The 24507-nt window shown below is 46.0% G+C and overlaps 1 protein-coding gene across 7 annotated transcripts in view; it reads right to left on the bottom strand.

Annotated features, from left to right (window-relative positions):
* The window catches only part of AP2B1 (adaptor related protein complex 2 subunit beta 1), a 108115-nt gene that overhangs the window by 64275 nt on the left and 19333 nt on the right, over positions 1 to 24507 (bottom strand). For all 7 annotated transcript variants that reach the window (XM_044993264.1, XM_044993267.1, XM_044993263.1 and 4 more), the window contains 5 exons: positions 23304 to 23549; positions 6614 to 6804; positions 4586 to 4807; positions 3647 to 3767; positions 1369 to 1464 (listed from right to left, as the gene is read on the bottom strand). In XM_044993264.1, the coding sequence (XP_044849199.1) occupies positions 1369 to 1464; positions 3647 to 3767; positions 4586 to 4807; positions 6614 to 6804; positions 23304 to 23549 (876 nt within the window). The remainder of the gene's footprint in view (positions 1 to 1368; positions 1465 to 3646; positions 3768 to 4585; positions 4808 to 6613; positions 6805 to 23303; positions 23550 to 24507) is intronic.

The following is a 24507-nucleotide window of genomic DNA, read 5'->3' as shown; positions in this document are numbered from 1 at the left end:
AAAGGGCCTGGAGTGGACTAGTCAAGGATTTGGCTGAGAAGCCTACCCCCAAAACGTACCACCTCTAATTTGTCCAAACTGCCTAACAGCCTCAGCTCTTTCAATCTCCGATCTTCTTCTCTCACTATTGCTACTCTTCAAATAGCCTGTTCCTCTCTACTTGGCCACAGATGACGCATCCAGCGACACTGGCATCCAGCGACACTGCAGTCAGGAAATGCAGACAGAGCAGTGCTGATCACTGCCTCTGGGCAGTTTGGAGAGATGGAGGAGGAAACTCCGTCACAGGGACATGTATTTTTCTATCAGCACTGATCTGAGCCAGAAGAACCAGGGAACAGCAAGGCAGTGGGGATAAGAGGGCTGATCAAAGGCCATATATCTTGCAGATGGATGAAGCAGTCTGAGGCCTTGTCTACATACAAACTTGCACCGGTTAGTCAAAGTGGTGCAAACCTGTGTGGATACTCTTGTTTCCATTTAAATCAGCCTTGTTTGGGAAATAAGACTGTTCACACAGCTTTTCCCACTGGCTTATCTAAATCACTAACTACAAACCTAACCTTACACTATAAGCCTTCACTCTTCACAGTGATGGCTGTCTAGCACCTTTCAGAACAACTAGATTTGCTTTAAAAGTGAAATCAATACACCACCTTAATACTGTCATTTGTAGGTGGCTGTTGAACTGACAAGGCATCTTTTACACTGTTGTTCTGGATAACTGCAAATGTTCATGGAAAGCCATTCACATGAGTCAGACTAACAGACCTCTGAATAAAGCTCCACGTTTTACAGATCTTTAAAACTAGACAACCCGACAGTCATTTTCAGTGTGTGTTCCATTTTGCAATTGTCTTCAACTCCAAACGCTGAAAAAAATAAAAACAATCCCCAATACTTTTTGTAGGTCCTATTAAAATGGAACTGGGACACAAGCCACTCCTTTATTGCACTGAATCCTCTGCATTCCTTATGCAATAAATAAGACCTCTCTTTTAAAGATCCAGCTCACAGCGACTAGGGCATTCTTAGCTGGTGTAAATTGTCATCGCTCCGCTGAAGCCAATGACAATTTACATCAGACGAGGATCTGCCCACTACCCTTCCAGTAGGCTGGGATCCGAGAGAAAGAGAACAATCTTGTGGTTAAGGCACTGAGCTGGGACTCAGGAGATCAGCGTTCCACTCCAGACTCTGTCTCTCACACACAAAACGTATGACCTGGGGCAAGTGACAATCTCAAAAATAGGGATAAGAAACCTTTCCTACCACACAAGGCTGAAGGGGAGCAATCCATTCAGATTTCTGAAGCGCTCAGACATTGTGGTGATGAATAAAGCCAATAAACCAATGTCGGGTACTTGCCTCGACCTTGATAGCACATCGTCCAATAGCTCGCACAGCCTTGCGGACAAAGTCGACATCCACCTCGGTAGCGTACTCCTTGAGTTCCGCCAGGACCTGTTGTGAAAAGCATCAAACAAAACACGAGTCATTTGAGTAACATTTCCATTTGCCCCTCCTCCATTTCTACCTAGCCACGCTGCTTAGGTACTGGAAAATTAAATGAAGCTACCGATCCCCAGAGAGCTTTAAATATTCTGGGCTCAGAGTATTTAGCTGGGTTAATTTAAAATGTGCCCATCCATAGTTCTAGGCACATGTACAACGTTAACGCCGTCCTTAAACACCAAAAGCAGCCGCTACATCAACCAACATTTAGCGAAGAACCAGCTTGGAGGAGACAATCAGTCCAGCAGGGCCCAATGGGTACAAGCGGAAAGAAAGTTAAGGGTTATTCTCAAATTGCCCATTGCAACCCAACCAGCCATTTTGGACTTTGGAGTCACTGCTTCTATGGGGTCTATAAGGAGGTACAGGAAGGAATGGGAGGTAAGTAGTAGGGTCCTGGCTTATTCCCCGGTACACAGAGTATTTTTCTTCTCCAGTGCTGCCAATCCCTTTATCTATTGGCTCTGGGGGACACCAGCAATCCTGTATGGAGATTGTAGCACAGCTTGTTATGCAGATAAGATTGTTTCTTGAGACACAAAAGGTTGTATGTAAAATAAAGTCAACTTTACCCCTTGCCTTGACTGCTGTGTAATATACGGAAACCCTGCAAGAGTTCTCTCCAGGAACTGCCAGGATCTTATAAGACTCAGAAGGATCATTTGGTTTAGAAACAGTTTGGCCAAAATCAAACCTTCTGGTTATTTCTTTTACTAGCCCTAGGGACATAGAAAGCTTTTTGTTTCCAAAGCTCAGCCACTCCTGCTTAAGTCTCACGTCCTTTGCCATGTGTGACATCAGGGACCTGCTGTGGATTTTATTGTGATGTCACGAATGTAATTAGGGTTGCAAGTGAGAAACAAACAGGGAGACTTGTTTGAAGAACCTGGGCTCACTGCTCTGACAGCGTAAAAGGGCCCTGAAGTGGGTGAGCAACAAGCGAATAAACACAGCAGAGGCAATGTGTGGGCAGGGCAGCTAAGCTTTGCACTTTTATGAATGCAGGTTTCGTATTTCAGTGTATGATACTTTATACAAGGCTGCACAACACAACAAACAGTGGCGTCAATAGCTTCATAAGCAGTCGCTTACGCAGAGCCGTACTTCTGCAAAGTGCTGTACCAACACCAGCTACGTCTCAAAACACCTCCGAGGCAAGTATCCCCATTTCACAAATGGGGAAACTGGGGAACAGATTAAGTATCTTGTCCCAGGTGGAAACAGAGCGGATCAGAGGGGAAGCAACGGGTTTATTCTCAGTAGCTTCCACTTTAGGCCATTATTGAGCTCTGTGATTGAGCTTTGCCTGCTTTATAAACGTGGCTTTAGAACCGGGAAGGGGACTTGAGAGTTCCAGGTTCTCAGCTTCTCCAGACTACTCTGCCTCTCTTGAAAATCAGCTGCATTATCTAGTAGAAGGCACTTCAAAATTTAGTGAGGAATCTGCAGAGCAAAATCCAAGAGGAGCGCTACACACATATATATTCCTGGCAATTGGTTTTCCACAGATTTTCCATGTGCCCCGCAAATCAGACATGGGGCTGCCTTGCTCCATCACTTCCCATAAAGTGCAACACAAACAGCTATTTTAAGATGCCACATTAAACAAGAATATTTAGTTATAAATGGAACCGGATGGCACAGCAGCAGCAACTGGAATCGCTCTGTGTTAACAAAGAGGGGCTAGTGCTTGAAACACACCCTAGGAGAGAAGGGATAGACCACGGTGGAATTTCAGATACTGGGATGACAGGACAGAAGCAGCATAGAATGGGAAGTCACAAGTTCTAATCTCCACCCTGCCAACAACTCATATGCAAGTTACTGCAGCTCTGTTTGTTTCTGCAACTCCGGTCTGTAAAATGTATCCCCTACCTAACAAGTGTGTTGTGAGGTTTGTACAACGCTATTAACATGTAAAGCACTAAGAAATTTCCAACCCCTCCGTTAAGTAACAGCAGACCGTACACTGTGCCAGAGATAACACTGATTTGCTGCTGTTTATTGTACAACAGTTCAGAGAACACTTTTAGAGGTATTAATTTGTGCATAAATCTTCCCTAACGGCATTGCACTCTGGAGCTGGTATATACCATCTGTCAGGGATATGATCACAGTTGGAGTAACTGACCTGGGCAATGTTTGCCTGGGATGCCAGGCGGATCATGATGTCCAGCTTCTCCAGTTTGACATAGATGGGGTCGTTGTACTTCACGAAGAATACCTTGATTTCTTGCTTCAAGATTTCAGGCCTGGGGAACACACACATACACACAACAGAATTGCACACACTTGTAACTCAGTGACTTTCCATTTCAACAACGATGACCTGACTTTTAGCACCACCTTGACTTTTGCTAAGAACACAGTGGTATCGGTGCCTATCAGTGATTTGCACACAAATATATTAGACCTGCATTTCAAATTAACACACGTCTTTCACCTCCAAGCCCTCTGATATTTATGCTGCTGGGTTCAAGCCGCTTTAACTCTGCCTACTTCCCCACCTGCCCTCCACCCACGCATAACACCCTCCCAACACATAATGCCACCTACTCAACCAGATTCTCTCCTTCAGTGGCTAGACATGTGTATCAACATACAGCCACTTTCCCCGAGTGTACCAGCTCCTGTGCCACACCCATCCCATGTTCTCAATATCATCAAGAGATCACAGTATTTGAACCTGCTGACAAAACAAATGTTGGTCCCCTTCTCCCGGTTTAGAGTCTTTGATGGACAGTCGAGGGAAGGCTCTTTTGTATCTCTATGGCAGGGAGCGGGAAGAAAAGGAATGCATGTCCCAAATCGCCTTCCCCAAGAAATCTTGGCTGGCTGAAGAAACACAACAGTGACGCTGGCAGAACCAATCAGCTGTAAAAACAGTCAATGACTCCAGCCGACAACTGTGTGTTCAAGGATACAGGAAACAGGACTAGTCAACCAACTCCTTGGAGCCAGAAGCTGGGTCCTCACAATTAGCACACCTGGACACCCAGAAACTTCTGAATGGATTCACTCAGCCAGATCCCCTCACCACACCCAGCGAGAGCGGCACTCTGGCCTGTACCTTTTCTGCACAATTAAGTTGATGTTTCTCAAGGCAACATATTGAACTTCAGGCTCTCCAGACAGCAGCGTGACCAGCGGAGGGGCCAGTTTCTTCAGCAGCATGTGGTAATAGTCAGACTCCTTGGGTAGCAGCTCCAGGAACTTCATCAAGACTTTCACGGCAGAAAGCACCACGGCCGAGTTAGCATGAGACAGCCGGGGAGTCACCCGCTCACAGATGCTAGAGACAGAAAAGACTATGTGGATTTTCAGATTATTTCTGAGTTTCTCCCATAAACCCTCAGCTGAACGGGGGGGCCTCTCGTGAACACCACAGGACACAGGAACCCACGGTTGGCAAGTAACCCCTTGCAATCCGACATCAGCAATGCCAACCGCCATTGCATTTACCGTATTTTCCGGCGTATAGGGCGACGGGGCGTATAAGACGACCCCCTAATTTTACAGTTAAAATATAGGTTTTGGCCTATACTCGCCCTATAAGACGACCCCCCCTTCCGAGGGGGGGAGCCCAGAGCCTTTTAAATCCCAGCCGCGGCCGGGAATCAGAGGGCTCTGGGCTGCCCCCTGCGGCGGGGAGCCCAGAGCCTTTTAAATCCCAGCCGCGGCCGGGAATCAGAGGGCTCTGGGCTGCCCCCTGCGGTGGGGAGCCCAGAGCCTTTTAAATCCCAGCCGCAGCAGGGAGTCAGAGGGCTCCGGGCTGCCCGCTGCGGCGGGGAGCTCAGAGCCTTTTAAAGCCCAGCCGCCTGCTGTTATACCCGGCGTATAAGACGACTTCCGATTTTGGGGGGTTGTTTTTTAATATAGAAAGTCGTCTTATACGCCGGAATATACAGTATATTCCATCCAGTCCCACGCCCTGACGTTTAGAGAATTCAAATATGAAGAGCGAGCAGGGCATGTTCAGAGCTGTTCAACAGGCAGCCCCGTTCGGGATAAGCTAGGACAACACAGGCCTGGTGCTTGGAGATCTCTGTAGGCTCCTAGAGCTGATTAAGAGCCTGTTTTCTGAAACAAGACAAGGAAATCTTAAAACATCTAGGATGAGGGGAAAATTCATCCTACAGATTTTTTTTTCAAAGGGGATTATCTGTTCTGCCTCAAAAATGCAGGCACTGAAAAAACCCAGCAAATTAAAGCAGGCTTGCGTAGATACATTAGGGTTGTGCCCTTTTAGCCTCTTTATGAAGGATACAGAAAGCAGAAGGCGATTTTTATTTTTTAAACAGCGCTTTTTCCTTCTTGTTTTTTCCCTACTATGCAGGATATAGAGACTGGTCTTTCCTGGCTTTGGTGGAGGACCAGGGAAGATCTAACACATGTTTGCTAGGACTTAACATCTTAACTGAAGGGCGTGGGTGAGGGTAATGAATCTAACACAAGCTCTTCTTCTCAATGTAAGTCACTGAAGTTAAAGCGGTATCCCAAAAACAGTGAGTTTTAAACAGTGACAGAAATCCCTTCCCCAGTTCATCCCTCAACTTCATCGTCAGTCCCATGATGCCATAATTTAGACTAGTTTTCTGGGCACCATCGAATTTTCCAGCCTAGACAGAACCTGAAATAATGTGAGAAAACAAGCAGTTTTATACAAAGAAAACAAGAGTCTTTCAGGCCCCTCTTGGGCACAGAGTCCAATTTTTTTCTCTGTCTCCTTTAAGAGGCGTAGTCTGACCAGCTTCTGAATTGTGCAAAGTGCATGCGCCAATTGCCATACCACCATTGGTTTGCTATGAAGAGTCTAGCCCTTTAAAGGAACCATGATGAGCAGAGAGGTGGGATCTGTGCAGCTTAGTAGCAGATCCCAATGGATTTTTATGCGTGCAATACCTGGAATATCAAACTCTCACGGCTTTTCAAGCTGTTTTATTTGAAGTCTATTTCTGCTATTCGAGGCCTGTATCACAGCCCATTACAGCAAGCTCCCACCCTCAGACAGGTGATGGGACGCTGTAGCGAATCCATCCGAACTTTTACTTTGGAAAGGCCACTAGCCACACAGGAAGGTGTGAGCCAGCGCATGTACCTCTGAGCCTCGCGGTCATCCTTGGGGTTGTAGTTAGACAGACAGTCCAGAATGAAGATCTGGCCCCATTCGGTGCATTCGTTCAGGGCCGTCAGCAGCTTGTTAATGTTCTGCGGGTTTAGATCCAGCAAGTTACTGTTGGGATGCGACTCGCTGATCTCTGACAAGGCAGCCACCGCGTTAGCCACCACCTAGGAGAGGAAGGGAAGAGGAGAGGCATTCACGGTTAGTGTGTCACTCAGGACTCGAGGGATTAACTTGGCTTAGCACATGGTATGCAGCTGGGCCATGTCTGAGACTTTGCCTCGATATCATGGCCTATGGTAAGTAGCTGTCACCAAACCCTTCAGAGACCCATGTTAAGTGGCAGCTCATGGGAGACCCAAAGTTTCAATGCAATCTTGCAAGTTGCTCTTCCTGGGCTGCCCAAAGTTAGAGTCCCTCCTAAAACACTCTGGGTATCTGAGGGAGGAAGGAGAGGGGGAAAAACTGCATTGCTGTTAGGAGACCACTGCTGATAAAGCATGAGACCAATAGGGGGCCACAACAGAGCAGATGGTGCAGAGAGCATCATGTCCAGGGAGGAGATGTAAAAGATGGGTCAGGTAGAGAGAGGCTAAAGGTGTGGCCTATCAGTGCTGTCCAAAGGAACATGGCCTTTCCTACAAGCACTGCCTTTTGCAATATTAATTCTGGGTATGCAGCCAAGAAAGATGTCAGCACACAGAGCACCAGTGGCGTGGGTCAGGTGGGCAAAATACCCCAGCTAGCTACAGGCTTCAAACATCTCTTCAGATCGACAGGACCTTCCTGACCTTAACTTCGGTTGAGGCCAGCCTCTCTCGCTTCTGCCGCGTGACAGCGTCACCAGTTTCCCTATGGGCACTGGAAGTGGCACATGAAGCCTGTTTCGCCCCCTAGCCAGTCCTTGTAAGCCTCAGTCTGAGCTGTTTGGCTGGCACTAGAATGTCTACAGAACTTTCTTCCTATGTGAAAAGCACTTACTAAGAAATGAAAACTCTCTATCACACGGCAAGGACCTGCCAAGGAACGCCGTTTGAAAGGAGGCAACATGCAGATTTTGAAGCAGGTGATTCTCCCAACTAGCTGTCTAACAGACAAGAACTGCCCCGATTACAAGTCCTTCCCTCTACAATCACTTGTCTACCAAGTGCTGTACAGGATCTAGTTACTGAAAATACTGCAGTACATTACACGTGGTAGTAGCCAAAACACATGCCCAGACTTTTAGTAGCAGCGTTCATGTGGGACATTACTGCCTGGTGAGTCACAGCCTGGCTTGCCGGGCAGTAACAAGCCCCTAGTTCCATGCTCAAATCACAAGACCTTCCCTCTCACATGTAACCTGGGAGTTCAGGAGCTGTATATCCTAAGCTGGTGTCATATGAAGATTCTTAATACAGAACAGCTACCCAATATATCAACAAAAAAGCTTCTGTCCCTGAAAATGCACATTGGGTGCTATGGAGCTGTAAGCCTGAGTTCAACACAGACCTACCCAATAGCACACTATATAAAACTCTGTAAACTGGAGATGATGCTGACCTTTCCCATCAAGTGCTTTTGTAACACTGGCAGACCCGGTCATCAGCGGGCGGAATCAAACCTGGGACCTCTGGAGCTAAATGCATGAGCCTCTACTGCATGAGCTAATAGCCATATGGCTGTTAGTTATGGCTGTAGAGCAGATTCAATCTCTCTCTCGGTCTCAGTGTCACTAGATGGGACAGAACACCACACCCAGAAGGTGTGTGGGTTACACTTTGAGAACTACGGATGAAAAGTTCCATATAAGAGCTAGATATTTTCATTAGAGATATAAAAACGGAATACAACAATGCACATCATATACAGGGAAACCCACATCTAATGTTCATCTGCTAAAGTGTCCCCCAGGTTTCTAGTACTAAATTGTTTCCAGTACAGAACCACCTCTATAAAAGTTTGCTGCTCCTCTGGATGGTTTCTTTAGGTTTCCCTGTTCACTACTCTGAAAAGGACACAAATATTGCAAATATTTTACAATACTGCAAAAGTTTTACAAAGCATCAGTCACCAGTTGCTACAGAACCAGTGTTCCAGAATGACGGCATGCACACGTGTGGACGTTCACTATTTTGTATTTCAGCTCTAGATGCCATAATGCTGAGTGCTTTAAAAAAAAAGCCTAGAGATTGATTTCCTTAGCTGAGTGATTCTTCCATCACTAAACCAAGAGAGGAACCGCCATGCTGGCTGCCAGCTGCCAATGCTGCTCTGATCTAACCAACAGCCTCCTCGGATTCCCTGCTCAATCATCACACTAGCTAATTTATTTATACATCCCAAACCATGCACCCCCCCCAAGGGCATCAAGTAAGAATTGTGCTCCTGTTTGCATCAGACCTGTTTCAGGACCCACCCTTCCATCATAAATCACACGGCACAACAAGGACTAATGCTGGGCCTGGATCAGATTTGATACCCACCCCAAAGCATCTTGGGGGCTTCAGCCTCTGCTTTACTAATCCCAGGCAAAACCCCTGGCTTGAATCACTGACTACCACAAACTGGCTGATTTCACCTCTCACCTGGCTTTTGGTAAATGTCACATTTAAATACCATTCAAAGGCAGTTGTAGCAAGCTTCGTTTATAACACAGTCTGGCTGAATAGTGATAATTTTGCATTTAGGCTAGGATTCCCCCAGGGAGTTCGGCACTCAAATGAAGTTTCAGTGGGATCTGGACACTTAAAATCACTGAGGCTCCTTCAAAAATCCCATGCTGGAGGCTATTACAATGTATTTAACACCATAAACATACATGGTGCATTACAGCGCTAGTGAGAAACATTCTCTGTAGCTAATCTAACAGGCTCCACCAGGCCCTGGAGAAACCTGCATTAAGCAGCTGTGCCGCGTTTGCGAATGATCCCTTCTGGCAGCTCAGCCACACAGCTCAATGCAAATGGCAGAGTGAAATATATTAGCCAGGGAGCAGGAGGTGGCTGGGTGGGAAGAGAGTGAGTCTCTCTCTACCAAACTCCATGGAAAGGGGCGGGAATGGAGGTAAACCAGGAGGGGAGACAGGATGCTCACCAGAATGAGCAATCAGATTACTTTGTTATTATCTAAGGCTAATTGGAAATTAAACCAAGTGTGTAATGCAGCTAATGAAGTGTAATGTTCTGCTGCTTAAAACAGGAATCTTCCACTTACTAGCCCATTAAAACGAGGAAGAAAACGGAGAAAAGCAGGTGAACAGATTAAAGAGCTCCGGAGAGATGTGGCTGGCGGGTTTATATGCAGAGTGAAGCAACCAATGCTCACTAAGGAGGCTGTCCTCAAAGCTCAGCCCCACCACCCCACCCCGAGCTTGGATGTACAGCAGCCTCTCCCCACATGGTACTTCCCAGGATGGAGGGAGCTGTTGGCATTTTCAAGCTGCATATGGGGCATATACAGTGTGTTTGTTTCATTACAGAGACACCCAGCTGGGAGGCTATGGGCATTTGCACGGATACGTATCTGAAAGATCATTCCTGCAGTCTCAGATGCAATTAGACTTTTCGGTTGGGAGATGGGCGAAGCAGCCTTTCAGTATCAGAGCAAGCAGACAGATCCTTGGAGAACAAGATCCACACTATTTACACTAGAGTGGCTTTAGCACCACCACCACACTGACAGGTGCTTCAGGATCTTCCGCTCATACTCAGTCGTACAACAACTCACCTCAACATTGCAATTTGCCTCCTGCACAACAGCTTAAGATACGTTCAAGTTAAATGGCGCAAGTGGCCGAACCAGATAGCTCAGATTAGGGCCACAGGGCCCTTCATCCAGTTTATGTATGTGATGGGCGCAGGTGACCTCTAGCTAAATGCCAAGTACTGTCCCTGCCTGGTGATTGGAACAGGCACTGCCCGGTCTGCGCACAGGATTTAAAACTAGGAAGTCCCAAGTTCCAACCTTAACAATGACACAGATTCCCTCTGGAGTGTCGGGGAAGTCATGGTCCTCCACTTCCTTTTCCCCTTCAGAGGTATGGGCGCGTGAACGCCTGACCTGCTCGGAGGTTAAATGCTATATAAGTGATCAGTATTTAATCCAGTCCTGAAAATGGCTTTCCATTTTTTTTTAAAATCATTAAACATCCTCTAACTTGCTCTTTATGGCAACGGGATTCTTTTTTTGGGGCGGAGCGTTGGGGAGAGAAGGAAGAGGTCCTAGATTTCAGCAGGCATGCCGGAGCATACGTCTTTTGTGCGGTGGGATGGGCTTTAGGGGAGAGAAGGAAGAGGTCCTAGATTTCAGCAGGCATGCCGGAGCACACGTCTTGTGTGTGGTGGGATGGGCTTTAGAGGAGAGAAGGAAGAGGTCCTAGATTTCAGCAGGCATGCCGGAGCACACGTCTTTTGTGTGGTGGGATGGGCTTTAGGGGAGAGAAGGAAGAGGTCCTAGATTTCAGCAGGCATGCCGGAGCACACGTCTTGTGTGCGGTGGGATGGGCTTTAGGGGAGAGAAGGAAGAGGTCCTAGATTTCAGCAGGCATGCCGGAGCACACGTCTTGTGTGCGGTGGGATGGGCTTTAGGGGAGAGAAGGAAGAGGTCCTAGATTTCAGCAGGCATGCCGGAGCACACGTCTTGTGTGTGGTGGGATGGGCTTTAGAGGAGAGAAGGAAGAGGTCCTAGATTTCAGCAGGCATGCCGGAGCACACTTATTTTTTAAAGCCTTTCCCCTTTCCTCCAGGCAGCGCTAGCCTGCTGCTTTCTGCCAGACTAAAAGATCCTGCTCCTTCTCATCTCCCTTTGGGGACTGAGGGGGCTTTGGCAGCGTGATGAGAAGCAAGATTCGCTCTAGCTTTAAACTCTGCTTGACGAACTGCTCTTTGCAGGCAGCAGAGAAACTAGCTGGGGACGCACACGCCGACCTCAACACTGTGAACGGTTTGCTTCTCTGGCGTGGCTGTGAGCACATCGTGCAGGGAACACAGAGCTCTGCTAGACGGCTGGGGTAGCCTGAGACTCCCTGTTTAGTGCTGTTTCATCCCCCCACCCCCAAAAAAGAATGTCCAATCCTACTCACTCAAGTATTCATCTCCTCCTACCAGGGTTTGTCTCACCACTTTCCCAAAGAGGCTCTTTGAAACCTCCCCTGCAGTTGCTCTCTCTGGCGCCATCCAGTGGCAAAATGATTATCACTGTCCTCGCACAGGCATGTTACCACTTAAAACAGAGGCATGGGACACTGTCCAAACTCTCACAACCCAACCAAGCTAGGTCAGGGCAGCCATGTAGAAAATACTGCTGGGGGAAGGAGCCCAGAAGCTGAAGGAAAGGTCACATTTTCTGACAAGTGCACACTTCAGGTATAGCCAGCAAACAGCAGCTGAAAAAATGCCATTCTGTAAAGCTGCCTCAGAGTCAGAGCACTGATTGATATTCAAGATCTTGGAATGATCCATTCGGCTAAACAGTCCAACACCTGGGAAATTAGAAGCATCTTGTAGCAGGTGTTACATTATTGCTCAGTAATAGGAAGGAGACCGTGCTACGATGGCTGCACAGTTGAATTTTGGCAGCTAACCTTTATAAATATACAGTGTCTGCTACGATCCATGCTCCCCACCCACTGCACACACCCCTGTTTAAAACCAATGTGGTGTCCGAGTTGCATTTTTAAGTAAAATGCAACACAACTATGCAGCTGGTTTCTCAGCTTCTTGGGCCTTCTGAATTAAATACATCATAACCTAAACGCTCCTGCTCAGTTAGTAACCATACTCCCCCAGTCACTCATCTGTGCTTTGGCTCTCTGAATGATACACAATGATGCAATAATGGTTATACCTTTATCAAGCAGTGTATGATCTGCGTATGGCGCTTTGAGGCTACGTGGCAATGGGTGCTATAGGAAAAATGTAAGATAGCGATGGGATATAAAGCCCACAGCGGCTGGCCATTTTCCCGGTAAGGAATTGTTTCCTTAGGTTTGGGCATGACCAGTCCCATCTGAGGGGAAAGCACAAAAGGAAATTCATCTTCAGGCCTATTTGTCTTGCTCACTTATCATGAGTGGAGTCAGGAGCTCGGTAGATAGAAAACAGCAAATGAGTGAATTCTACTATATCAGCAAAGGCCTCTATATTCTCCATGCCCCAGGGAGTTTCCCTTAGTTTTCCCATACCAACAGTTCTTTCAGTTCCATCTCGATCTGGCAATCCCTGAGTCCTCAGCTGCTTAGAACACGATTGGACAGCTCTCCTTTGGCCCAAACGGGACAGATGAGGCACAGCATGCAGAGGCGAACGGCACTGCTAGTCTCATTGCAAAGACGTGATCAAACATGAATGTGGGGTCAGTGGCCATGGGGTCAGTGGCCACGCATATTTTCTTAATGAGCATTCCAGCGCTCAGCTTTAGTACATGAAAATTACTAGTGAAAGGAATAACCCCCCCACGCCCAAGAATAAATATGGGGGGGAGGGGGAGAGATAAGAGCATATTAGCCGGTTCTAACTAGTCACTCTTTCCAAATGAATAGGATCAGTTTTCATGTCTCAGGATAGAGTCTCTTAAGAGGGTGTACAGCTACCCCAACCCAATAGGAGAAGGCTGGGTTAAGGACCCTCTCGCACTCCCTCCAGGAGATCATTCAACAAAACCAAACGCATCTGCTCTAGGTCTGACCTCAGCAGAGAGAATAATCAAGGGGGCAACGGGGGCAGCAAGAGAGACTGGGGAAAGCAAGGAGACCTAGTCCATCTTAAGTAGGTTTGTACCTAACTGAGGGGTGGTGGGAACGTGACCTGGGGTTTGGTGAGTTTACTGATTAGTTTGGGTAATTTGGCTCAACTCATACTCATTCACTGGGCAGTTTGTGGATGGTGTTAACATGATAAATCGCCCAGAGCGGAAACAGTTCTCTCATCCTCCTTTCCAACTGACGCTCATTTGTTCCTGTTCTTCGGAAGGACATGAACCCACTTCACCTGGCTGGAGAAATAAGAGTCTGCCACTGCAAACGGACTCAGGTGCAGAGCAGCTTCCTATGGCAGCTGCAAAATTCTTGTCCCACAAAAATGGGACACATCAGCCTCCCCAACAAAGATGGACAACAGAGATTTAGCTTTACCACCACTATTGATACTCCTCAGAACACAGGAGTTTCTGAAGGACTAGTACAACTCCTGGATTACTTGATCTCTAAAGAACCTGCATTCACAGGCAGTGAAATGGAGATGAGATTAGCAACCAAAATGAGTGGTCTGGGAGGAGGGAAATTGTCTCTATTTGGTACCACCCGCCCGACAGCTTCTTCCCATCAGCCAAATTGTGGTACACCAACCCCATATCCAGACTTCCCTTCCTCGCCACACATATATTTGGATTTTACAATCTTGCCATCGGTCAGAGCCATTCAGCCTTTGTACTGCATTAGCACTCGCCAGTTCGGTTTTCTATTAACAAAAATAATTTGTTATTCACTGATGTACAGAGACTAGCAAAAAGAATCTAGGCATTAGCACAGATTGCTCTTGCTTCTTCTCCCAGATTTTCTGATTTCAGGGACTCAAAATTGTTACTACCTCATTTCTCTTAACCATGCAGAGAACCAATACAACTCAGAACACGAGCTGAATTCTCTTCCTTTGTGTGTATCAACACTGAAATTCCCCTGAAGACAATGGGGTGACGTGGCTGGAAATAAAGTGAAGGTGGGGTGAAGATAACGGGCTCTCAGAGATGTCACTAAGGCCATAGATTGAAGGTGGCTGGGTTTCACAGGTATTGCTGGCAGCCTAACTTGGCCCGGTGATGGTACATTAGGGAAGAACTCAGCTTGAGCCTCAGAACCCAAGTTGAGTTTGTAGGACCCACAGGAAAACATCTTTTCCCTTGTAAATTGACCCAATAGGGTACGAAAATGGAACTCTGCTCTGCTATTTTTAGTCACTCTACAGAGCAGAACTGCATTTTAATTGGAGATGCTCATTAAGGCTTACTGAAGACTAAAGAGAAGAGATGTTGCAACACTGAACTAGTGTTCAATACTAAAAACCTGAGGGCATGAAGTAATGGGAGGAGATGCTAACTCGGCACACATCGAATTTTGGGAAGATCTCTGCAGAGAACAGTGATTCCACAGATTAAGAGTCATCAAAGGGAGCCATAGAATCAAGGAGAGAACAATAGCGTTGGACCCAAATAATGAAAGGAAGGGTGTGGACATTAGGGTGACCAGACAGCAAGTGTGAAAAATCGGGACAGGGGGTGGGGGGTAATAGGAGCCTATATAAGAAAAAGACCCAAAAATCGGGACTGTCCCTATAAAATCGGGACATCTGGTCACCCTAGTGGACATCCTCTTTCCCTTAACGTTTATATTGCTGAAAAGTGTCGACCAGCTCAATGTTATGAGCCCCAAGTGAACTAGCAACAGAGCAGATGGAGTTCATGTTCTCTTTAGTACAGTGCTGCCACCTTGTGGTTTAGTTATTAATTGCTGAGCCAGAGACAAAAGCCAAGCTATTGTGCAGATGGAAATACTGAAGACTGGTAATCAGCCCCTCTCTTTACGCATAATTCGAAACCTAAGAAGAAAATTCAGTACCAACATCCCGTGCATACAAGAAAGAGTTCACTAGAAGCACATCATCCTGGGCTGTCATTAACATGAACAGATAAACCAGGGTGACCAGACAGCAAATGTGAAAAATCGGGACAGGGCATGGGGGGGGGGGGGTAATAGGAGCCTATATAAGAAAAAGACCCAAAAATCAGGACTGTCCCTATAAAATCAGGACATCTGGTCACCCTAAGGTAAACTTTTTAAAATATACATTGCTTGAAATCTAAACCAGTAGCTATTACGAGTGTTCAAAGAACCTCATAATCAGGGCCAGGCCAGATCAGCTACCTACCGCTGTGGCTTTGTTAACAATGTCGGCATGTCTTGTTAAGAGTAGCTATCAACCCCAGTGATTTGCCATGTCAGAAAATAGCACAATTCCACCCAAGTCAGTAAATGTGGTATTCTAAACAAAAATCCTGCTTCAGTAAAAGGAGGTGACTAGCAGAGATGAGACGCCTTTCCTGAACTGAGCTGGCTCGAAGCCATCAGTGTAGGAACAGGATCCAGAAGGCTGAACAGGGCTAGGTGTAAGCATAACTAAACAGGGAGCCCCCGGAGTGTTAGATTTATGCTAATCCTGGTTATGCTAAGCATCACAAAAGGAAATTCATGGCAAACGGGGAGCAAGGCCTGTCTTGTGTTGAGGGTCAGGGCTGGGAGACGACCTGGGGTCTGTTCAGAGCCCTGTGCAACAATGAGCAAACCTCAATGTCTCTCTGTGCCGACCTGTGGAAGGAGCGTAAGCACTTTCTGGCTGAGGAGCGGAGAAGCTAGTGATGACCGCCACAGAAAAGCTCATGAATAAACTGACAGGATGCAGTTTTAAACCTGTTCAAAAGCGCGTTGGACTAGTGCCTTGTAATGAACGCACAAAATCTTTAAATGTTTAGATGCCCAGACTACAGCATCCGAGAGGTATCTACGTGTGTGCGCATAAAATGATATGCGCATCTACATACACGCCCACACTCCCCTCTGATGGATTACTGTGATAATGTCATGGCCTCTGAAAACTTACAATCTCTGACTGCCCCATGACTCTTCCATAATGAGATGTTATTCTAAGAGAAAAATATCTGCTTCCAGCAGGGTCACCCTGTAATTTACAGCCAAACATCATCCTAATGAGGGGGATCTCAACTGGTAGAAAGACACATCCCAAGCCTTCCTCAATTACCAGGCAATCAGCAGGCCCGAGATGGAGTTATGACTCTATGCAGCATCCCGTTGGAATGATTAATATTTGCCTGTGCGGCTAGGAGGTAGCTGATTACAGATCCGCAATAAAAAGCCATCTCAATGGCTGTTTGTGTCATTCGGGAGGAGGACTTTTTTTTTTTTTTTTTTTTTTTTTTAAACACACACACACGCACGCTCCGGGGGGGGGGACGGGACACATTGGAAATGAGGATTTCCTACTTGAAACTAAACATTCCATCCGCAGAAAATGGCAGCTGCTCTATATTCTTGTGTCTCATCAAAAGAGGAGGAAAACTCTTTTGTCCTAATGAAAACATGAATGAGTTAAGATAAAGGTTTGCAGCCAGCTGGCTGCACCACTGTGCACAAGAGATAACATGCTGCAGGAAGAGATGCCGTTTTTAGCTTGCTGCTGTCTTTTGTTTAATTACAAATATATACTCGTTTAAATGAGAACTTCCAGTCAGCGTTCCTTTTCAACTGGTTAAAGCACCAGATCAAAGAGGAAGAGCTTGTTAGTAAATATTGGTTTGTACCCAAAACCAGAAATAATGTAACAAACACAACTTCTGGCTAGCAACTTCGCTGCAACACACCCACTCAATTTTACACTGCAGGAAGCAGGGATGAGCTAGACTTTTTTAATAGGAAACGGATGACTCTTCTAATCTGTATTTGACGGTCTGTGAGTACCTACGTGGGGAACAAAAAAATAAAAATGGGCTCATCAATCAAGGAGACAAAGGCATGACATCTAATGGCTGGAATCTGACGCTAGACAAATTTAGGTTGGAAAGAAGATGAAATTTTTTAATAGTGAGGGTACTTAACTGTTGGTTCAATTTACCCAGGGCTGTGATGGATTCTCCGACACTAGCAATTTTTAAATCAAGATTGGATATTTGTCTAAAAGATCTGCTTGAGTTCAAACAGGAATTATTTCGGGGAAGTCCTATGGTGTGCTATACAGGAAGTCAGACGAGATGCTCACAATGGTCCTTTCCAGCTTTAGAATCTATAAATGCAGATTGGACACAACTCCTGAGTTTTGGAGTAAAAAGACTGCCACGAAGAGGCATGAATCTCCAACGCTCCCATGCCCAGTCATAGGAGGATGGTGAATCAGTGTAACTGCAGCATTAACCAAGGTTAAGTTCTCAATAGCTGCAAGAGTGCCCCCTAAAGATCACCCTGCCCACTCTTAGAAGACAAGCATGTACGAAGCCCGCCTAAGTACATGCAACCCCATGAAAACAATAGATAAACACAATCCCAACACCTCCCTGCCAACCCTGTAAGTTACACATGCTGTTCTAAGTCAATTCAATGCATTCTTATGAATAAATCTCTCCCCTCCACTGCTGTCACTCCTTACGCCCACATTCTCTCTGCTGGCAAAGCCTGAGTTGAGTCTAGCCAACAGTATTGCATGCGTCAGGCAGCTCAGTCATTTTTGTGATGCTACCTTGGAGAGTCTTTGGTAAGCACGGGGGCTGCAGGGCTTAACTCACACCCCAGGGCTTTGCCATCCCAATGCACCCTCCTTGCAATCAGTTGGGTTATTCTGGGTACTGAGGGATGCCAAGGAAGCTGTTTTCATTAGTAGTCTCTGGGCTAGTTCAAGCCATTTATTCAAATGATCCATTTGCTGCTGTCCTCTAGTGTTTTTCCTGTTTTCATTTAATTTTGTGCAGCACTCAGGTTAAAATGTTTTAGAAGGAGTTCTGAGTAACCACCGTTTCAAGTCACTCACAATAGCAGAAGGTTTGTTTACCAAAATGGTTTCTTCATGTCAAGGTGGTGGATGGAGCAGGCTTGTTAACTCCTGGTGAAAGATCAGATCCTGTAAGTGGAACTAAACAGCAGAATCTAACATCTTCACAGCCTTGTCAACATCAACTACAAGAAGGTAGGAGTTCTCCTTATGCCTTGTAATGGACAGTGCCATTCACACGGCAGGGACACAGTGTCTCCAAGTAAACATCAATATTCATGTGAAACTCGGGACAGAACAAAAACCAAACCGTATCTTGAAAAGAGATCATCTAATATCAGAGCTGGCATGTCCCCATATCTCTTGCCACGGGGAAAGCCAGACACTTTAGCTCCACTGTCTCTAAAAAGCTGTGAGATCAATAAGAACCTTTTATTTTCTAGCGAAAGCCCAGCAAGGGTCTGGCATTTTACCACCTGCCCTTGATTTTTCCACGGCTCTCAGGAAGGCCTGAACAACAGGTTGGCAATACTCTGCATGATTCGATTTGTGCATAAGAGACTGATAGAGCTGCCAGACATACACGAGCAGTGTGAAATGACAGGCTTGAATGAAGTCGATCAGACCTGTGTTCCAAAGTAGCCGAGAGCAGGGGCACGCTCATGCCATTCTACTTTCACATACATAAACCAGCAGAAACGTCTCTTCTGGCTTCCTGTGAGAATTGCATTAAGAGATTATCCAACTCGCTGGATGCCCGTAGTCCCTAGAAACAACACTGAAGAAAAGGATTGCGTACACTGTGGGGTTTCTCAAGCTGTCGCCCACCCGTCTTTATTCATAAATACTGACCCTGGGTCCAGGTATACGAACAGACTCCCTCTCAGCACCCCTGCTGATGTACAGATTTACTGCATAATTTCCCCCTTAGGAACTGTCTTGTATGAGATGGATGGATTCATCTATACCTCAGCGCTCCTGATAATTCACTTAACTGTATTAAAACAAGAGCATTGACTTTTTACAGTCACTAATCTAGATACATTTTCTGGCACATTGATCCACCTATCCTAGGAACAGCTGGGGAGTCTGTGAAAGGCAGTAGCAAGGGGCTGTCTCTTGCACATTGCTCTCATGATATGACAGGCCTGGCCGCCTCCTCAGAACAGGGAGAGCTCCTGCGGTCAGATTTTCCACCAGAAAAATCACAGCCCTCAGGGGAATTGGAAAGCCTAAAACTTCAAAACACTGCAGTTAGAAATGCCTTCCCGTTCTTGAAGCCGCTTGGAGAGCAGCCCCTGCCTGTTAGTTTCAAGACACGGCTTTAAAAGAAAACAATAATCTAAGCTGGAGGTGGCGGCTTAAGTGGACTAACCATCAGATCTGAAATGCCAAGAAAGCCTGCATCTCCAGGGCCAAGTCTCCAGCCATTCTTCCCTCAGATACAGGCATAGTGGAGGAAGGTTCTCTTCCACGCAGTTCATTGTTTATGAAGCTTTTAGAGGAGACCTTAAGAAATAAATTCTGGGATTTTCAAAGGAACCTGATGGAATTAAGCATTGAACTTCCCACTGAAATTCAGTGGGTAGCTAACTCCCTTAGACCACACTAGAAATCTCAGTGGCATACGATGTACCATGCCAAGCATACCAATAGCACTCAATTTTTCATAAGTGTAGTATCCATAGCAAAAATTCCCCTTGCTGTTACTGTTGAGCCACGTATGATCTGATGGAAATTGTCAGCAAAGCACCAGTACTCGCGGAGCACTAACGCTGTACGCCAATCTAAGTTACGCTAATAGTTACGTAAGTTAAGTCAACATAACTTATATCGACTTAAAGCGGTGTCTACACCGAGCTACATCGACAGGAGAGTGTCTGCCGTTGACATAATCTACCTCTCGTTGAGGTGGATTAATTAAATTGATGGTTCAGGTCTCTCCCATCGACTTACCACATCTTCACCTGACCCGCTAAAATCGACGCTGCTGCATCAATTGCAGCAGTGCTGATTTAGCTGCATAGAGAAGACAAGCCCTGACAAAGACACAAGCAGAGTTAGAGAGATACCGTGACAACTACCGGTATTTCCAAAGCCTGTTCTGAAATGTCTTAGTATGTACGTTCTCTTTACATATAATGGTAGAACAAAGGGCTGTGGTTTCCAGATAAAATATAAATTAAAACAATAAAGCAAATCTGTGATACAGAGGAACTGTAAGCACACCCAACCCTGTCTAGTTTACATGAAGTTATAAGGCTACATGGCTAGCATCACAAGTCACGCTCATCCACAAGGGGTAGCAATGTTTCAGCCTTTTTTGCGATGACAATATAACTGAAAGACCCACACAAACAAGGGAAAAACTAACTAAAAAGAGGGAGTAGTGAAACTGACACTATGCCATGTACTGTCAAATGTACAAAGCAAACAAAAGGAAAAACAATTCTGTTTTGTTTCCTCTCACTTTTTTCCAGTTACAGCAATCTTAGGGGTTACTGGTAGCTATAGTAGGCAAACCCAAAGGAGGAGGAGGTGTAATTTTTAAGCTGATGTTCCCCTTTAATTGCAACAACAGAGGGAAAAGGAATATTTAGCAAGTTCCAGTTCTGACTAGACATAGAGCTTACTGGTAACTGCAGTTGTCATTCACTGGGTGAGAAAACCATTTCCCCTTAGCTATGTCTTCAAACCTTTATTTACCTTGGAAAAGCTGTCTTGCCACCTACCCACGGGATGGGGGAGAGGGAAGCCAGACTCATTGGTCTACCCTTGCAGCAATGAATTTCATAAGAGGCTCTTCTCTTCATGCTATATTCAAGACCTCCTCCTTGAACCTTTTCCTGATGGACATCTGCACTATGACACCAGTTGCCTATAGCTGAACTCCTAGACAGAGATCATACCCTGACTTCGCTGTGGTAGCCCCTCGAGTGCAGGAACTCCCTCTCCCTAAATATCCAGCTAGCCTGTCCCTTTGCACTTCTAAATAAAGACTGAAGAGGGTTTACGGGCTTAACGACTGTTGGCTTCTGGATATGACTCCACTTCCTCTAAATGCCCCTCATTCAGCTTTTTCATTTATTATCTGCTGTGGGCTTTTTTAATGTAATGCCCATGTTTTAACTGTTAAAGACAATACTTATTTACATTCAAAAGCAAGTGCTGAAACTTGTAGCTCCTCCTAAGATTATAGAGAATTCTTCACTCTGCTTAAAGCAATGCGGTAAATGGACAGGCCTAGAGACAAGAGTTCAGTGCCACACAAACAAGATCTCTCTCCTGACTGGTAGATATCGGCACCTGCACAGCAAAGGTACAGGCCCTGTATCTGAAATCACCGAAGCTCAAGAATCCCAAGGTCTCTTCTTGCCGTTGCATCAGACAGAGCAATTAGGGACGTGGTATCGTATAAACTTTATGGTACATTTTTAACTCTTATTGAGGAATAAGCAAGATATGAACCCTGAGCCTTTTGCACCCGTCAGAGGGCAACAGAATGGTGCTGATGAACTCCGACCCAGGAGAGCAATAAATGAGTGCAGGGCCCTCAAGTGATGTCAGTCTGCTCTCTGTCTGTGTACTGCATACAAGTACAAAGAGAAGCAAGACTTCCATGACAGCAATGCCCACGAGGGCAAGAATTTTATTTGTCCTGGGAAAAGGGAACAATCTCATGGCATCTCACTTGTACCTGTAACTGCACCAGCTCCGAATTTCCTTAGAAAGCCTGAGTTTGTTTTCATTTAGTACAAACGTCCCCACAAAGGTGCTCAACGCCTGGCTTGAAGAGCCACTGGCTGGCTGGGAAATCTCCTCCCTTCCTGCCCCATCTTTAGATATTAAAATTACTAAAAATGAGGAATAACTCAGTGATGGTGCTGGGAGTGCTCCAGGACTGCCTGCAGCCCTGCATCAGGCAGTGCCGTTCTCATGGCTGGGGAAGCCGGACATGACTCATTTAGGAGTCAATGAGTACAGCTCCTGACCTGGCTCAAAGAGGCACTGACACTACCACGCTCCTCTCTTTGCAGGAGCTGAGCAGCACAGCATTCCCAGCTCAGAGCCCAAGCTGTGATTCCTCCCAGAGGGAGGCTGGGGATAACTGTGTAACAGTTAAATGACCTCTGGTGCCAATGAAGAGTTCTTAGTGGTTTACACACACACACACACACAGAGCGCGCTCACGTGCACGGGAACATCTAGCTCTTGGCAGAGCTCAGATGGTAACATCCAACATATCATTCTCAGGGATCAACCCTGAATTAAACAAGCTAGTATCGGAAATGAAGGGAAGACAAAAACAAGTCTACTGTGTGTCAGCACAGCACAGCTCAACACCTCTATTATTGCCAGCAGAACCCACAGTCTCAGAAAGAAACAGGAGATGCCTTTTGAGAGGACAGTGGCAGCATTTCACCATCTCCTAGCAGGGCTGGGCAATTACAGAATGAGATTGAATTTCACAGTTATCCAATTTATCTGTGTTCATTATCTGAGACAGAAGAACTGGGCAGGGGAGTAATTCTCAAGTCCCAGCCAGGGAGAAAGAATCAAGAGATAGCTGACTCACTGGCTGATTTCAATGCCAGCCCCACTGAGGCACCAGACACCGTTTCATAACCACCGCAGTGCAAAGGGTGACTGGGCAAGCCAGAAAGCTGATCAATATGTCTTTTCAAATCAGTGCAACATGCTTCCAATCTTGCCTCTTGACTCCCGTCATGCACAAGTTCTGATTCACACCAAAATTGTATTTTCATTGCCCTCTACCCTTCAAAAATTCAAACAAACAAGTTGACATTTCTTTTACTCCAGTGTGGCTCTTTAATGCAGCATTTTGCTAAACTGGTTGGAAATGGAGGCAGATGTACACACCAAGAAAAGGTCTGGCGTAAACTGAAGTTTTATGTCTATAAAGGTTTTCAGTGGAAGATTCACGTGGTGGAGAAATCTACAAAGACACTGAGAATGCGAGTGTGTTGGAGGAACAAGCCACTCCCCGCTCTTTATGGGGGCTGAATGTTCCCCAGTAGACACATCCATAAGGACGTGGGACACTGAGTGCATTTAGGAACTCTCAGGATTCTTGATTACCTGCCCCGTTACAAGTATGAAGTGCATTTGAGGTACGTTACCATTGGATTGGAGTCTGCAATCAGGTCACGTAGGGAATCCAGGAATCCCTGATCCTCCACCATTTGGGCATTGATGTCATGCAGCTTCGCCACACAGACGGCTGCCGTTTTCCGCACATAAGGGTCTTCATCCTTTAGACACTTCCGGAGCGGCTCGCACAAATACTCAGTGATCTTATCCACACGGATGCATCCCATAGTACGGACTGCCAGAGCACGGATCAGCGGATTTGGATCCTCACAGTCCTGCAGAGGGAAGCAACAGCAACAAGAGAGTTTGTAAAGCAAGCCACTGATGTTTTTCACCATAGCTGCTGAAAGCTGGGATCAGGATATTCTGATTTTACCCTGCCTAGACAATGGGTCCTCCTACTAGAGAAAGGCAATTTTCTGGTCCAGGACAAAAGGCTGGGACAGCTTACTGGTTCTGAAAACTTTCCTTACCGGTTCTCAGTGGTTTCTAGCCCTGGCAGCTTGCAGATAATGAAGTCATATTCTCAATGCCATTTGTTTTTCCTCACCCAAAGCTTCAGCTGACATGACTTGATCACCCAATCTCAAGGACAGTAAGCTAGAGAGGAATGCTTTTGCCAGTGATTTCTAACCCTGGTGGTTTGAGGTAGTGACTGCTAAAATCATGTGAGAATTTAAGTGGATGTAAGATGGCAATTAACATAACGGGACTTTCTTCCAAGTCAATTTCTCATAGACTTCCAGAACTAGAAATAAATGTTCTTCATAGTGTCACCATGGAACTGGGGTTCACAGCCATGGTAGTTTGCAATGCATCAGACCTTAGCTATCATAGATCTCTCAGCCTAGCAGTGCTTTTGTGTGTAGGAAGGTGGGGTGCAGAACTGGACACAGTTGATCTCGCAGCTCAAGACCAATGTAATTTTAACTCGATTTTAAAAATTCAGCCTCTGTTTCTGCTAATTACCAGCAGGATTAATCTATATTGTTAACAAAGTGCTTCAAAATTCAGTAGACAAAAGACCGAAGCATGAAAACCCCCAACACCACGAGGCACGCTTACCGTGCACTATTTAATCTCTTATGATGGAAAAACACCTGAAAAAGGGACTGATTTTCAGACATATACATGGAAGTGATTCTCTGACAGATGCGTTCAACTCCTGGAAGTCAGGAACTGTAACTAAGATGGTGACTTAGCCTGAACTGTTCCAAACTACGTTACTGCCCA

The sequence above is a fragment of the Mauremys mutica genome, chromosome 19 (genome assembly GCF_020497125.1).
Source record: "Mauremys mutica isolate MM-2020 ecotype Southern chromosome 19, ASM2049712v1, whole genome shotgun sequence".
NCBI lineage: Eukaryota > Metazoa > Chordata > Testudines > Geoemydidae > Mauremys > Mauremys mutica.
The sequence above is the reverse complement of the archived record's forward strand: the minus strand, read 5'-3'. Positions and strand labels throughout refer to the sequence as shown.